This window comes from Pocillopora damicornis, chromosome 13, assembly GCF_964200805.1.
Source record: "Pocillopora damicornis chromosome 13, jaPocDami1.2, whole genome shotgun sequence".
Classification (NCBI taxonomy): Eukaryota; Metazoa; Cnidaria; class Anthozoa; order Scleractinia; family Pocilloporidae; genus Pocillopora; species Pocillopora damicornis.
In genome coordinates, this window is record NC_142682.1 from 5823248 (window position 1) to 5836006 (window position 12759).

At 40.0% G+C, this 12759-nt stretch overlaps 1 protein-coding gene, 1 long non-coding RNA gene, 1 other non-coding gene and 1 pseudogene across 4 annotated transcripts; 2 read left to right on the forward strand and 2 right to left on the reverse strand.

Moving 5' to 3' along the window:
* Positions 1-386, reverse strand: part of LOC149035181 (uncharacterized) — a 1955-nt pseudogene extending 1569 nt beyond the window's left edge.
* Positions 387-2107: 1721 nt separating this feature from the next.
* Positions 2108-2179, forward strand: Trnap-agg (transfer RNA proline (anticodon AGG)). Its single transcript has one exon. It is a non-coding gene; the product is annotated as a tRNA-Pro (tRNA).
* Positions 2180-2662: 483 nt separating this feature from the next.
* On the reverse strand, positions 2663-8551 carry LOC149035183 (uncharacterized). Its single transcript, XM_089192903.1, has 2 exons — positions 8406-8551; positions 2663-7423 (listed from the first exon to the last, which is right to left on the reverse strand). Exons 1-2 carry the CDS (start codon positions 8464-8466, stop codon positions 3069-3071), a joined length of 4416 nt encoding a protein of 1471 aa, XP_089049029.1. The 5' UTR covers positions 8467-8551; the 3' UTR covers positions 2663-3068.
* LOC149035184 (uncharacterized) lies at positions 8037-11651 on the forward strand. 2 transcript variants are annotated; one of them, XR_016182658.1, is made up of 2 exons: positions 8037-8235; positions 10696-11651. It is a non-coding gene; the product is annotated as an uncharacterized LOC149035184 (long non-coding RNA). The 2 variants fall into 2 exon arrangements; XR_016182657.1 differs by lacking the exon at positions 8037-8235 and adding an exon at positions 10323-10594.
* Positions 11652-12759: the final 1108 nt, after the last annotated feature.

Here is a 12759-nt window from a genome sequence, read left to right on the forward strand (position 1 = left end):
CCTCTGCCTGACAGGTCGATACCTGTCAACCAATTCCTTCATGGCTGCCTCAATGTTGGGATCAACGCTACCAGCTGGAGGAGGTTTCATCAAATTTACGTCCCGTAACTCCAAACCGGATTTGGGCACTGGATAATAAGACTTCCAAACACTTGAGCATACTGAAGAGCAGTGAAAGTCTCGTTTTTGAAGTGGGAGACTGCATGAAGGTTCTCCACCTGAGCTGTTAACAGCGTACGCAGGTCAATGTCACCAAGATAGTCCGCGTTTACATTCTTAACGTTATCTCGGAGCTGTTCCGTACCTCGTTCGAGAAGTACCAATGACTCCTGTGTTTTGCTGGAAACAGTTCCTTCAGGGCCATCTGTTGCTGTTGTTTCTTTCATTTTATAGTACTGCCTTACTTCAGCGACGGATTTTTTTAATATAAACATTTACAGATGAAACATTGCACACAGCGTCTTGAAGAGATAATTGGACTGCGTCGATCGTACGTGCACCAATTCCAAAACTATCATGGAGACATCCGACGTTGCGAAGAAAGGACACTGTGCCAGTAAGCCCCAAAACTAGTTTGATTGTTCCAGCAGCTAAATCAGAAACAAAATAGTGTTCTGCAAAGAACAGATTGCATGAACTTGTGTAAATGAGCAGCTTTCTTCAGTTCCATCAGCGGTTCCTTCATGGCCAGTACCCAACAAGGTCTCGACTGTTGCACTTAAGGGATTAAAGGTCTTACCCTTGTGATCTTTGTTTTCGGTGAAAACGATGTTGCGCTCATAACCATACAGCCTCTTGGTTTCCTTGCAAGAATCTGGAGATTCTGCACCAGTTGCAGCCAAGTATGCTGATTGCCGCAGAACATAAAGAGATTCAACACTTGTCACCTCATTGGGGTAGTTTATCTGTCTCAGCCTACTACCGATGATAGCCACTCCATTGTACTCTAATTCCAGCTGCAGTATGCTTCTCTGCTCATAATCTGCACACAAGAGGATATTCTTACTTGCCGCACAGATGGAAGTTAGTTTACTTAAAGGTGGGTTAATCTGGACAATTTCTTTATTCTCGACTTGTGCAGCTGAAGATCTCAGATGTGTCGTCAACCGCTTCCGTAGAACTGGACCTGTACCCTCAAGTGACAAGCCGATACGACTAAGCTGCGAAAGCAAATCAGCTCGCGATTTTAGGTGTTCGGGTTTTAAAAGTACTTCGCCTTTCAATTCAATGAAACGGATTGCTGATGAGCCTCTCTCTGCAACGAAGACTATGTCATTGGTAAAGCATAGGTCCTGCGCATCCTTGAATACTTCGTTCCGAACATTTACATCGACTGGTCGGTGTAAACGCAGTTCTACGAGGCGAGACTCTCGAGAGTCCAAATCGTAGTCTAACACCAGTACTTTGCCTTGGGGCCCAATTTCAAGCGCAATTGGTCTTTTGCAAACACCACTTTGGTTGGATTTCCAGAAGATACCAAACGTATCCCCTTAAGTACATCTAGTACTGAGGGTCTAGTAAGGCGCACTATTGGTTCTAAGGACAAGAGCATTTCAGCTTTAGCTCACTGTTCGCGACTGATTTTCTTAATTTTCTTGCAGAATTTAAAAGGGCAGATAAAATTTGAAATGCTAAAAAAGACTTTGGGGTCTCCTTTCAAACACTAAACAATATTTTTTTTCAAGAACAGTAAACATTAAAAAATGGCCAATTTAACAATAAACACTAAAAAACATGGGCAAATAACACTAAACACTAAACCCCATTCAGACCCTCCTAACTGTGAGGTGAAGTTCTTGTACCGAATGGGTTCGAATGGCCATCGTGGTGATTCCATGATTGTCTGATCTTCTTTGATTCTTTGTTAGACTCAGTGACAACTTGTTTTGAAGTCTTAGTGTACACTCTTATGACTGTACCTTAGGATACGCTCCCAAGTTAAACAAGTGCTCAATCAGACTTGAAAAATGATCCGAAATGTGACGCTGATCGAAAGACCAGGAACGCCAGTCTATTCACGACAAAGTTATGGCACGCAAGTATCAATACACCCGTTTTTAGTATATCAATAATAAAAATACCCTTTTCTACACAGGTTCTTAAGACCGGCCTGTTGGTCTAGTGGCATGATTCTCGCTTAGGGTGCGAGAGGTCCCGGGTTCGACTCCCGGACAGGCCCGGTTGTGAACTCTATAAGACAAAACCTTCTGGAAGTTATCAATCCGGCAAGTCAAACTACCCTGAAAAATGTAGTGGTTTTTGTCCATTTTATCATTCAATACAAAAACTTGAAAATCGAAATCAATTTCCACGCATCTTACTTTTTCTTCGGTGAGCTTAAGGATCAGTTACTGTCCATGGGGGGGGGGAAGGGGCAGAGAATTTTGAGGATCATACGGTTTTTAGGGGGGGTGGAGGGGGGATCAGTCGTCTCCAACAAAATTTTAAAGGGGACTTCAGGTCATTTACTGCCAATGGAGGGGGGGGGGGGGTGTTCGGGGTCTTAAGAATACTACAGAGCTTATGGGAGGATCAGATAAATTTTATTATGACAAAACCAAAATCCTCCGACCCCTCTCCCCTTTAACAAAACCAAAATCCTCCGACCCCTCTCCCCTTAACGATAAGCAATGACTGGTCCCTCAAAAGAAGGACTGGTTAAAATTTTAACCGAAATTTTTAATCGTTTAAGTAAATGATACTATCAAAAGAGGAATTAATTTTGATTAAAAAAGGTGTTAATCAACTCGATGACTTTTATTTTTCGATCTTCCTTCTGAATAAAACTAAAAAAATGTCTTGTTTCGGGCATAAAAACCTGTTGCTTCAACAATTAACTCGTCATATCCAAGAGAGGATAAAGTCCTCTGTTGTCTTATTTTAAAAACAATTCCGAGCATAGAGTTTTAAATGGGAAAATTGGTGAAAAACGTGTTTGTTTCACAGTTATCGAAGGCGATGTTGTAAACAGAACGACACGAGCGGTATTCAGTTTCCCTCACAGTTTAGATAAGTTCATTGTTTCAACTGCACTAAGCGGTTGTTAGCGCGAAGAGCTATACACACAGTTACGAATCACTGTCGGAGTCCAGATAAGAGGTACCCATAAGTGGCTCTCTCATATCTATTGTACTCCAGGTCGTTGTATGACATCGCCTGAGGTAACGATATATTTGTATGGCTGTAGGTGCAATAAAACGAAAGAGCTGAGAAATGATGGCAAGAGCTACACACAGGGAAAACCACAATGGGAAGAAAAGCAGAGAACAGATCTCAATCCATTCCATGGCTTGTAAATACCGTATGCTCGGCCCGTGACGGCTTGTGCTGAACGAGATAAGAGTCGCCTTTGGAATGTTTATCAACGAAATAATAACCAATGCAAAAAGGGATACTGTTTCGGTGCTGTTAGTGATGGTGCTGTGGTAAGGGTTCTTGCGCAGATGGTGGAAGAGGTTGACATTACAAAGAGCAGCCATAAGGACTGAGCACAACATTGCATCTTCAATAAACGCACGGCAAGCAAGGAGGATTAAACGGCGGCCAATCAAAACACTCTCCCAGTATAAAGTTCCACTATCGTCATCATTTGGCGGGCGGAATGGTCCTTGTATTACTTCCAACACAGGTTCGTTCTCAGGCTTCCCTCTTACTAGCGATGGATCGGTGTTCGGCCTCATTTTGTGTCTTATGAGCCAGTATATCAGGAAAGGCAGTGGCATAATGCATGCTCCCAGGAACTCGCCGGTCGAAACCAGTCCCCGATAAAGTTTAAAAGAACCGAAGTAAAGAACAAAGAAGAAAGGGACCACGAATACTATAACGTATGCCAGTAGTGCATATTGCCACCATTGCCAACATGTAACACTTCCGTCGAGGTAAAGACGATTTTCGGAACCTATAGGAACGCATCGCAAAAGCTTCAAAGATGTTTCTGCTAACCGTTCGTATCCAAGCAGCATTATCTCTATAATTGTCGCCATGTATCGCTGAGGAGAGGGGACTGCCTTACGTCGTAAAATGTTGAAACCAAAATGCAACCAGTAGATGATAAAAACTTCTGCCATGGTGGCAAAAACTGTTCCAGACAGCATCAACTCCTTGGTCACTGCTGTAAGGCCAACGAAAGGACATCCCGCTTTTTCCTCAAACATGCGAAATTGAAAATTGAAACCTGCTATGATCACAGACATAAAATATATTTTATGGAGCAAGTCGTCGGTGGAACTAACAGTCAGTACCTCGGCAGCTTGATAGAAATAAAAGACAATTTTAAGATGACCGCTGTCCAGGTGCTCACAAACGTCACCTAAATCTTCCTTTACTATCCCATGTTCCTGATTCCTAAACCATAATATTTGCTTTTTGAGAAATTTGAAAACTGGTGGTTTGATTAAAAGATATGTAGCCAAGCTAGTTGTGGCCAGTATTATAATAAACCAATACACGCTGTTACCACACTTTTCATTGGCCAGACAATCGGTAGAAAGAAGAGTCTCACTATATCCTGGAGCACAGGTGCCGCATAAAATGCTTGTTCTGTTTCCAACGCATTCGTTATATTCCGAAGAACCGGTAGCTGGACTTCGACAATAACTGTCGGGGCAAAGAATAAACGCGAGCTCTTGCGGTCTTTTGGTGCTTTGATATCCCCAGAAATTTTCGTCTGCAGTTATGATTCCAGTTCGGCAAGTGGCCCCAAATGGACATTTGTAACACGTACTCTTGTCTACCACATCTAAACCACGTGAACGCCCTTCTCGGAGGCTGTAATGACCAGCGGCACAAGTCCAACACGTAAATTTTAGGCTGGTAACATTAAGTTTGCAAAAATTCTTCATGTTTTCAGCTGAAGAAAAATGAGTGGTATTTTCAAGCCAGAGCTGACTTCCTTTGTTGCACTGAATGGTTGTATTGTGGTCCATAGAAAAGTATCCTCCGCTAGAAATATGAAGCACTGGATATGGACTCCACGTAGAAACAAATGAAGTCATGGATGTGTTTTGAAATCTCATTGGCCCTCCACTTTCAGAATACAAGAGTGTTGCTTTAGAGAACGTGCCATTTCTCAATTTCAAATCTACTTTTGTTCTGACGAAGAAGCATTCTTTAAAAAGGACTTGACCCGTTCCATATGCAGAATAAACATGACCTGCTTGTTCAATACCAAAATTGTCTCGGAAGACACAATTTTGAAACGTGATGTTTCCGTTATTGATTGATACTGCACCAGCTATGATACCCGAATTATCTTGAAATATGGTATTCGCAATTACCACGTCACTGTCATACGTCCACAATGGGTGAGTATCGTTTCTGGTATTCTGTAGAACACAACCGGATTTTGATGGTGTATCAGGGATTGTGATAATTGATAATGCGCCAGTAGCTGTCTCATAGAAATAGGAGTCAGATGAACTGCTCCCTAGCACTTCCCACTTTTCGCGATAGAGGCAGACACAGTTTCTAAAGGTGGACTGTCTAATCCACAGCGTTTTATTACCATGGAAGAAAAGTGCAAAGTTAGTGGATGGCCTAAACTCAAAAGTATTGTTGTCCAGGCCTATAACCGCCTGAGAAGTATTCAGCTTTGTCAAGGGTGGAATGTGAAAGCGTATGGCATAGCTTCTTTTCCACGTCTCCTTGCTGGTAAAGACTGTGTTCCGAATCATGAGACGAACCGATCGGGGGTCAAGCAGACTGAATAGCATATCATAGATATTATCTTTAAAAGTGCAATTATAGACAGTGATATCGACTGGGTAGACTTCTCGCTTCTTCTCTCGAGGATCAGCTAGTGTGATCACTTTCAGTCCATAATGAGCTTGCACTATTGACACGTTCACAAGTTTAAGTAGGTATTTAGGACTAATTAACAAGCCTGTTGTCGGTCGCTTCGCATTGTTAGCAATCAAAGTGTCCACAATGGTTACGTTTCCTCCATTTGAATTCGGCGCTGTCATCGAAATTGAGCATCCTACATTGTTCTTAAAGGAAGACCTCGAAACAGATAAGGCCATCTCACCATTTCCATTTTCTGCTCTTATATGCAAAGAGGTACCCTTTTTTTTTGGACGGTTGTTCATCCATTGGGACCCCTCTATCGTAATCACACCGCTTTTTAAACATAAGAAGACAATTATCGATTTGTTGAACTTTCCTTGACCAGCAACAATATTTGCATTAGTGATTGTCAAATGCATCTTGGACGGACATGATCCATAATATTGGTGTGGTAAAGGAGGCTCCCCAACTGCAAGCGCACAACCAGTCCTACTGGCGTTACAATGTTCGAATTTGACGTTGGTGAATTTCGCAGTTAAAGTTCCATCTGGAGCATTGACAAACACACAACCACCCATGGCTGCTTTATTTGAGGTGAAATTGGTATTTGAAACGTTTAATAGCGCTGTAATGTTGGCCACCAAAAACAAACCAGCTCCTTTGCTCCGATTGGCAGACTGCCCAACGAGTTTTGAATTCCGAATTTCCACGTCAGCTTTCTGGGAATGAATCGCTATACATCGTAAGTCAAAGTTTTGGATGCACTGTAAGTTAATTAACCTTACACGAGTTTCTCTAGTAACTGAATAATAAAGACTATCCACATCAAATTTCCTTGCCACTTTCTGCGAAAGTGACTGGATGTTATGGTGCAAGCGAATGTCTGTAAAAGTTTCTTCCGTCACGGCTGATGAAGCATTTAGATTCATGAAATAACCATAGTTCTCTGAACATGTTACATTCTGGATGGAGGTAATGATCCGGGCGGACGTGATATTTACTTCCGCCTTGGATGTTATTTTGATTATTCCACTCTCAGCCAGCCTTCTGTTTTGTAACCCATTTCCCATAAAATGCGTGTCGAAAACTCTCAAGAAGACTTGGGAAGTTCCGTTTGTACCTGGAGTTAATAACGAGAGCTTAATACACAATACCTTGTTGTGAAGGAATTTCGAGTATCGAATATCTAACTCAAAAGCCGCACTGTCCTGAATTTGAATCGTCAGCGCAGTCAAGGCGTTTTCAAACAAACAGTCGATGATCTTCGCGTTCAAGCTGTCGTTGAACGTCAAAGCTGTTCGACTAAAGATTATTCCTGATAGCAATATTCCTAATGACTGCTCTTTGCTAGGGGGGACCTGGAAATTAATGCCGTGATGACAGGATACACGAGGCTTGAAATACACGCCTTTTATTGTTACCCTTTTGTTTATATAGAGAGTGGTGTTACTGTCCCCACAATCGTACGGATGCTTTTCGGTTCCAGTCCCATTTAAAAGTATCCTTCCGCCCCAGGTCACCCTAAGAACGGCTGACTTCACCGATCGGCATGGTTCGTCGTAAGAACCACAGTTGACAAAGTCGTGTCCCAACGTAGAGACGTAAACAGCTTGGAGGTTCGTATACAGAGCTTGAGAATCTGTGAATTAGAAACCAGTCAATTTTTTAATTTGGTTTACGAGACCGAGTGGGTATTTGTCTATTTGTCAATTTTTTTTTTCAAAAACTGGCGACACATTTGCTTGGGATGACACGATCCTAACAGAAATAGCCTCCCTTAAAATCAAATTTTCGATAATTTTTTTTTCAAATGTAATCGATTTATCGAAGGACAAATTTCGTTACTTGAAATTTTATTAATCTAATGTAAGACTGGAATTAGCGAATAATCGATGGACGTCTGAGTCGTTAACATCTCTCTAACTGTACTGATAAATTCATTTTTACGAGTTTCGTGATACAATCCAGTTTTCCGCAAAGAATTTTAGTTTTAATAGAAACTGAATTTCTTTCATTACGGTACCTTTCGAATTAATTTTGGTAATGAAGAAATCTTAACGAAAAATGAAACAACTGCAATCATTCGTGCAAACCGGTGAACTTGTAGTGAAGGTAAGGTGTAGTGAGCATGATTTCACGCGTTATTTCGTACTCCAAAGTTTTGGGCCATAACATCACGATATAAACAGAGAAATGAAAGGCCTTTCCTCTGGGAAAAATTTCGACTCTGAGTTTAAAAGGAGATATTACACTTTACACTGTTCATCGCAAGTTTGAGACTTTGGCCAAATTAAAACAGGTAATCTCGAATGCAGATGAATTCGGTGCTCGTTATCGTCACTTTAGAGATATAAGTTTTCGAACCTTCTCGAGTACTAAAATTCTATTCTAAACAAAGAATGATATCCTACCGAAACATCTGGTGATGAAAACATAGACATGAACAGACAGGTAAGAATATAAACCTCGATTCTTAACTTTTCGTCATATTTAGGAAGACTCAGTCTGAGCGTTTTTTAGTGAAATGTGGACTGAACAAAATCGAAAATCCGTAATACGGAATAAATACTTCAAAGTAGCAATATCAACTCCGGTTAAAAATTTTCGTATGTAAAGGTTACCTCCACAGGCAAATAACAAGGAAAAGAAGAATGTCTCCACACGTAGAACAAGATAAGCCATCACAATGTTTCCCCCTTAACAGCTTCCTAAACATTTAAACCATACGGTGTAAATAAGTATTGACAAAAAATGATCGAAACTAAATGAACGAAGCACGTGAAAGTATGCAAATTTAGTCAAGGGGTTCGCCAAATGTTTTTGTGTCGCTTAGAAAGTGAAACTTTTATCATTTACCAGAGTTTCGTTCTTTGTATTGGCAAAATCTAATTTCGGCGATTAGCCGGAAAGAACTTCGCACTCTGTTTCGCGAAGGTCGACAGATTTTGTACAAAAAAAAAAGACTCGGAGAAAGGGATAAGTAGTTTTGAACAATCACTGATTGGCCAAAATTATTTATCCTATTTTTTTTTGTAGCTCTTTCCCAGTTTTCACTAGATATCTACTGTACAGTAAAACTGAAGTTTTGGTTCAATAATTGATGATCATATGTTGGCCCGACAGGAGCTAATTACGGTAAATTTGCACGCTTCCGGGTACTTCTGGAAACGAAATTGTGCAGAATTAAGAAAGTTTGATATAATGCCTAATGGTTTTTTGATATTCTGTCGTCACTCGCCCGACGCTCCGTCGATAGCTGGTAGACAGCGCTTGGTAGCCGGGCGAAGGAATGTTACTTTTTTAAAGTATGTCGGCTCCCGGGTATCCATCAATGTTGTTGTACAAAGTAAGACGCACGACTGACGTAACGCTCGAAGCATGATGTTTGTTTGTGGGTGATAAGTCAATCGAGCATTCTTCGTTAGCACAGCGAACGATTTACGTTATCATCACCGCTGCGTTGTCGATCATCGCCTGTGGAATTGTTGCTTTATTCCTAAACATAAGCGAAGTGCTCGTTTCGTTCAAACTGCTTTCTTTACTCTGATGGTGGGAAGGTGTGAACTCTTGCAAACGAGGTGCAAATCGCGATGACGCATTTACCCTCTCGAATTGATTTTCTACCCACTGAATTCCTTTAATCCTCACAACCAACAACAGTCCTTCTCAAGACTACCCGTACCCTGATGATCAGACTACACGGTAGAATATTACCCCGGATACAAACCATATACGTGATATAAACTCTGAGACTGAACGGGATCAGGTTGTATAAAAAGAGCAACGCCGCAATCCATGTATTTACGGTGAATCAACAAGATCCTGTCGTGCAGCAATTGTACGATGAATTTAATTGCAAAAATACAGTCAAATATTTGATTTCTCTTCTGACTGTGGAAAGAAATATGGCGGCGTTTGGATTAGCATGATAATGTTTTATCTCAAGCGCAACAGCGCAGAACAGCTTCATTAAAACATAACTAGCCTTTTGAATCTGTTTAAGCAGCTAAATAACATATTCATGGATTTTTTGCAATTAAATTAAGTTAAAACAGGAAGGAATAAGATTTGGCTCCATTTCAAAATAAGCTACTGGTACGTCCGGCGTCAATTCGTGGTTTCTCGCATACAAGAACAGCTTTCCTTTCATGTATACGTGCTGTAACTTTTTTATCCCAGACAACACATTAAATCGGAACAAAACCAACCAACTACTTCTCTTTCCGCTGTTCACTTCAAAAAGGTAACTGGTTGCTATCGCTGTTTCAAATTTGATGAATTCTTCAAAAGTGAGCTTGTTGTTTACATAACGCTAACTTTAACGAATAACTAGTCAAGGACATTTTGAATTACTTTATTGTCACTAGGATTAAAAGGCTTCCGTTTTAGAGCTCTGGTGCTGCGTTTTTTGTTCTTTGACAATAGCACAACTTGATAATCATTTTTTGGTAGAAAATTATTTGCATTTTGTATCGTACAATGCTTACATTTGCTCCTCATTGTCGCTTATCAAGCACTCGGCTAAGTAGAAGGTCTCTGGAATTGTAGTGATTTCTTTTGAAAAAAAATTGAAACTACTTTACTTCCGTTCCGAATTTATGTTTCAGAATTTTTAAGGGCATTTGCTACAAGGCTCCTCGCCCAAGGGGGCTTATTTTACAATTCATTTCGTGAAGACGATATAAACAATTGCGTTTCTCGAGGAGTACTTTGATTTCTGAAAGTGTGAATGGATCTCCGCTGACTCTATTGTTCAATGTGATAGTGACAAAGAGAGCTGAAGACATTATAAACAACCTCTTGTTGCGCTGTTAGTATTTTTCAAATATCAGGGTGCAGAAATTTTGGAGGAAGCAGCACTGATCTCAAATAGACATGGATTGAACATAATGTTGTGATGGTGTTTTTCAGATGCTCTCTTCGAAAAAAGAAATGGAATCTATGGATGCAGACTTGGTTGCTTGGCAGAGCTTAACTGACAACAAACTTGCAGAGAAAATGACGGTATCATGACATTGCGAGAAACATTTAACTGTTCTTTTCAAGATAGCGCGATGAATCCGAGATCTCGTCTACAGCGTTCCCATTCATGGAGGAAAAAGGATTTTCACAAAGCTAAAGTTTGCTTCGCTGACAATTTGGAAACGGTGCACGAGGTACCATACAACTACGACATGTACAACAAAACGAACGGTCGCCTCAAACTACCCAACATTGATGTCCACAAATACACGCCGCTAATTTGTAGAGATCCTTATGCGAAGCCTTCCAAGAGGAAACACGAAAAATTCGGGGACATGTTTGTAAGCGATACTATGAAACTTCCACTGATAAAGTTGAAAAAAACAGACAACGATTTTGATAAAATTTCTCCAAAGACTAAGGAAGCCACGGAGATATCAAACGAGCCATCATTCCCAAAGGCAAATAGCAAGACTTCAGAAAAATTTCAAGCAGCTAGTACACTGCATTTCAGATATAGCGACTTCATGCAGAGAAAAATGGATAGAAGTGCATCTTCCAAAGAAAGAATGTTCTTTGTAAATTAATTATTGGTAATCAAGTTGCCATGCAGGAGTAGGGTTTTCCAAAGAAGTATCTGAAATATTAATTGCATGCGCTTAAAACTTAAAAAGATAAAACGATTTTTATTCAGTCTTTTACCCCTTGGACTAATTTAGAACATTTTAGGGAGGCTTAAAGTCGTTAAGGTGAAATATTATTTCCTCAGGAAATCATCTAACTGCATTGTAGATGGTGATAGTTGCAGATCAAAATTTTAAATTAAACAGAAAACGTTTAAAAATGAATAGCAGTTTGATTGTACACAGCTGTTTAATTCGTACAAGTAAAAATCAATTACTTTAGTTCAAAAGTATCGCTTAGTGAGAAGTCCACGCCGGAGGTAAATAGTTAAAAAAAAAAAAAAAATTCTATAATCGATTACTTTGTGAAACGTTTTATTTCGGTCCATATCCGCCGGACATTGTCATTTGTTCAAGGATACATTTTCGATAAATTATCAACGCAGTTGGAGAGGAATGAACATGGGTCGAATGCTTTAAGAACGGGCATGTTGATATCATTAGAAAGACTTGGTAGTGAGGCCTTAAATTTTATAGTTCGTATATTTCATTAACTTAAATGGATAGGAACTCTTTTGAATAAGAACTTGCGATAAAAGAAACTTCTGCTCAAAATGAAGAGGATCTGTCCTAGATCTTTCTTTTATAAGATTCTTCGTTTCGTTGATCTCTTAAAAATTTGTACGCGTTTTTAGCTAGTGCGTGAGCTGGTGAACACAATATCTGCTTTGCGCCCGCGCCTTTTTTTTCTGCTTGGCAACCTGGCCGCTAATTAATTTCGTCACATACTTCAGTTCAGATCGGTGCTGCTCTCTAACCGTAGCAATTCTGACCAAAGCACGAACTATATAAAAACAAAGGAACTGGTAACCTTGAGAAGCGCGCGATCTGATTTGAGTCGAGCTCTTTTTAAAGAGAGTAATTAAAATTACTACAATCTGTTGTACTCGAAACCGTACCAATTTAAAAAAAAAAAAAAAAAAGGATTTAAAAACATTATAATTAAATAGTTTAATTGAGGGTATCTGGTACCTAATATAAATAAAGACTTAGAATTGTTGGTGAGCTGGAACGTCATGAGTGTAGGCCATGTTGTCATGGCCTACGGAGTTCTGAACATACTATTTTAATTGCGAAAAAAAGTGGATATCCGTTTTTAAGTCATAACAGTTGCTTCAAAGTTGTAACTACGGATCCAAAGTTATAACTGCGGGTCCAAAGAACCTGGAAATAAAATTTCGCTTGCTTTTGAAGTTAAGTTTAAGCAAAAAGAGTTATCAACAAATCGTTGCGTCGCCTCTGGAGGTAGAAGTCCCAGCCGGGTGTTAGATGCGGAAAAAAATAGAAAGGGATTAATTTAATCGTGTGCTAAAAGCAGAGATTATCTCGC

Coding starts and splice junctions, on each gene's coding strand:
- LOC149035183 (XM_089192903.1), bottom strand. CDS start 8,466: ATGGCTTATCTTGTTCTACGTGTGGAGACATTCTTCTTTTCCTTGTTA. Junction 7,424..8,405: donor CTTGTTATTTGCCTGTGGAG/GTAACCTTTACA, acceptor TCTAATTCACAG/ATTCTCAAGCTCTGTATACG.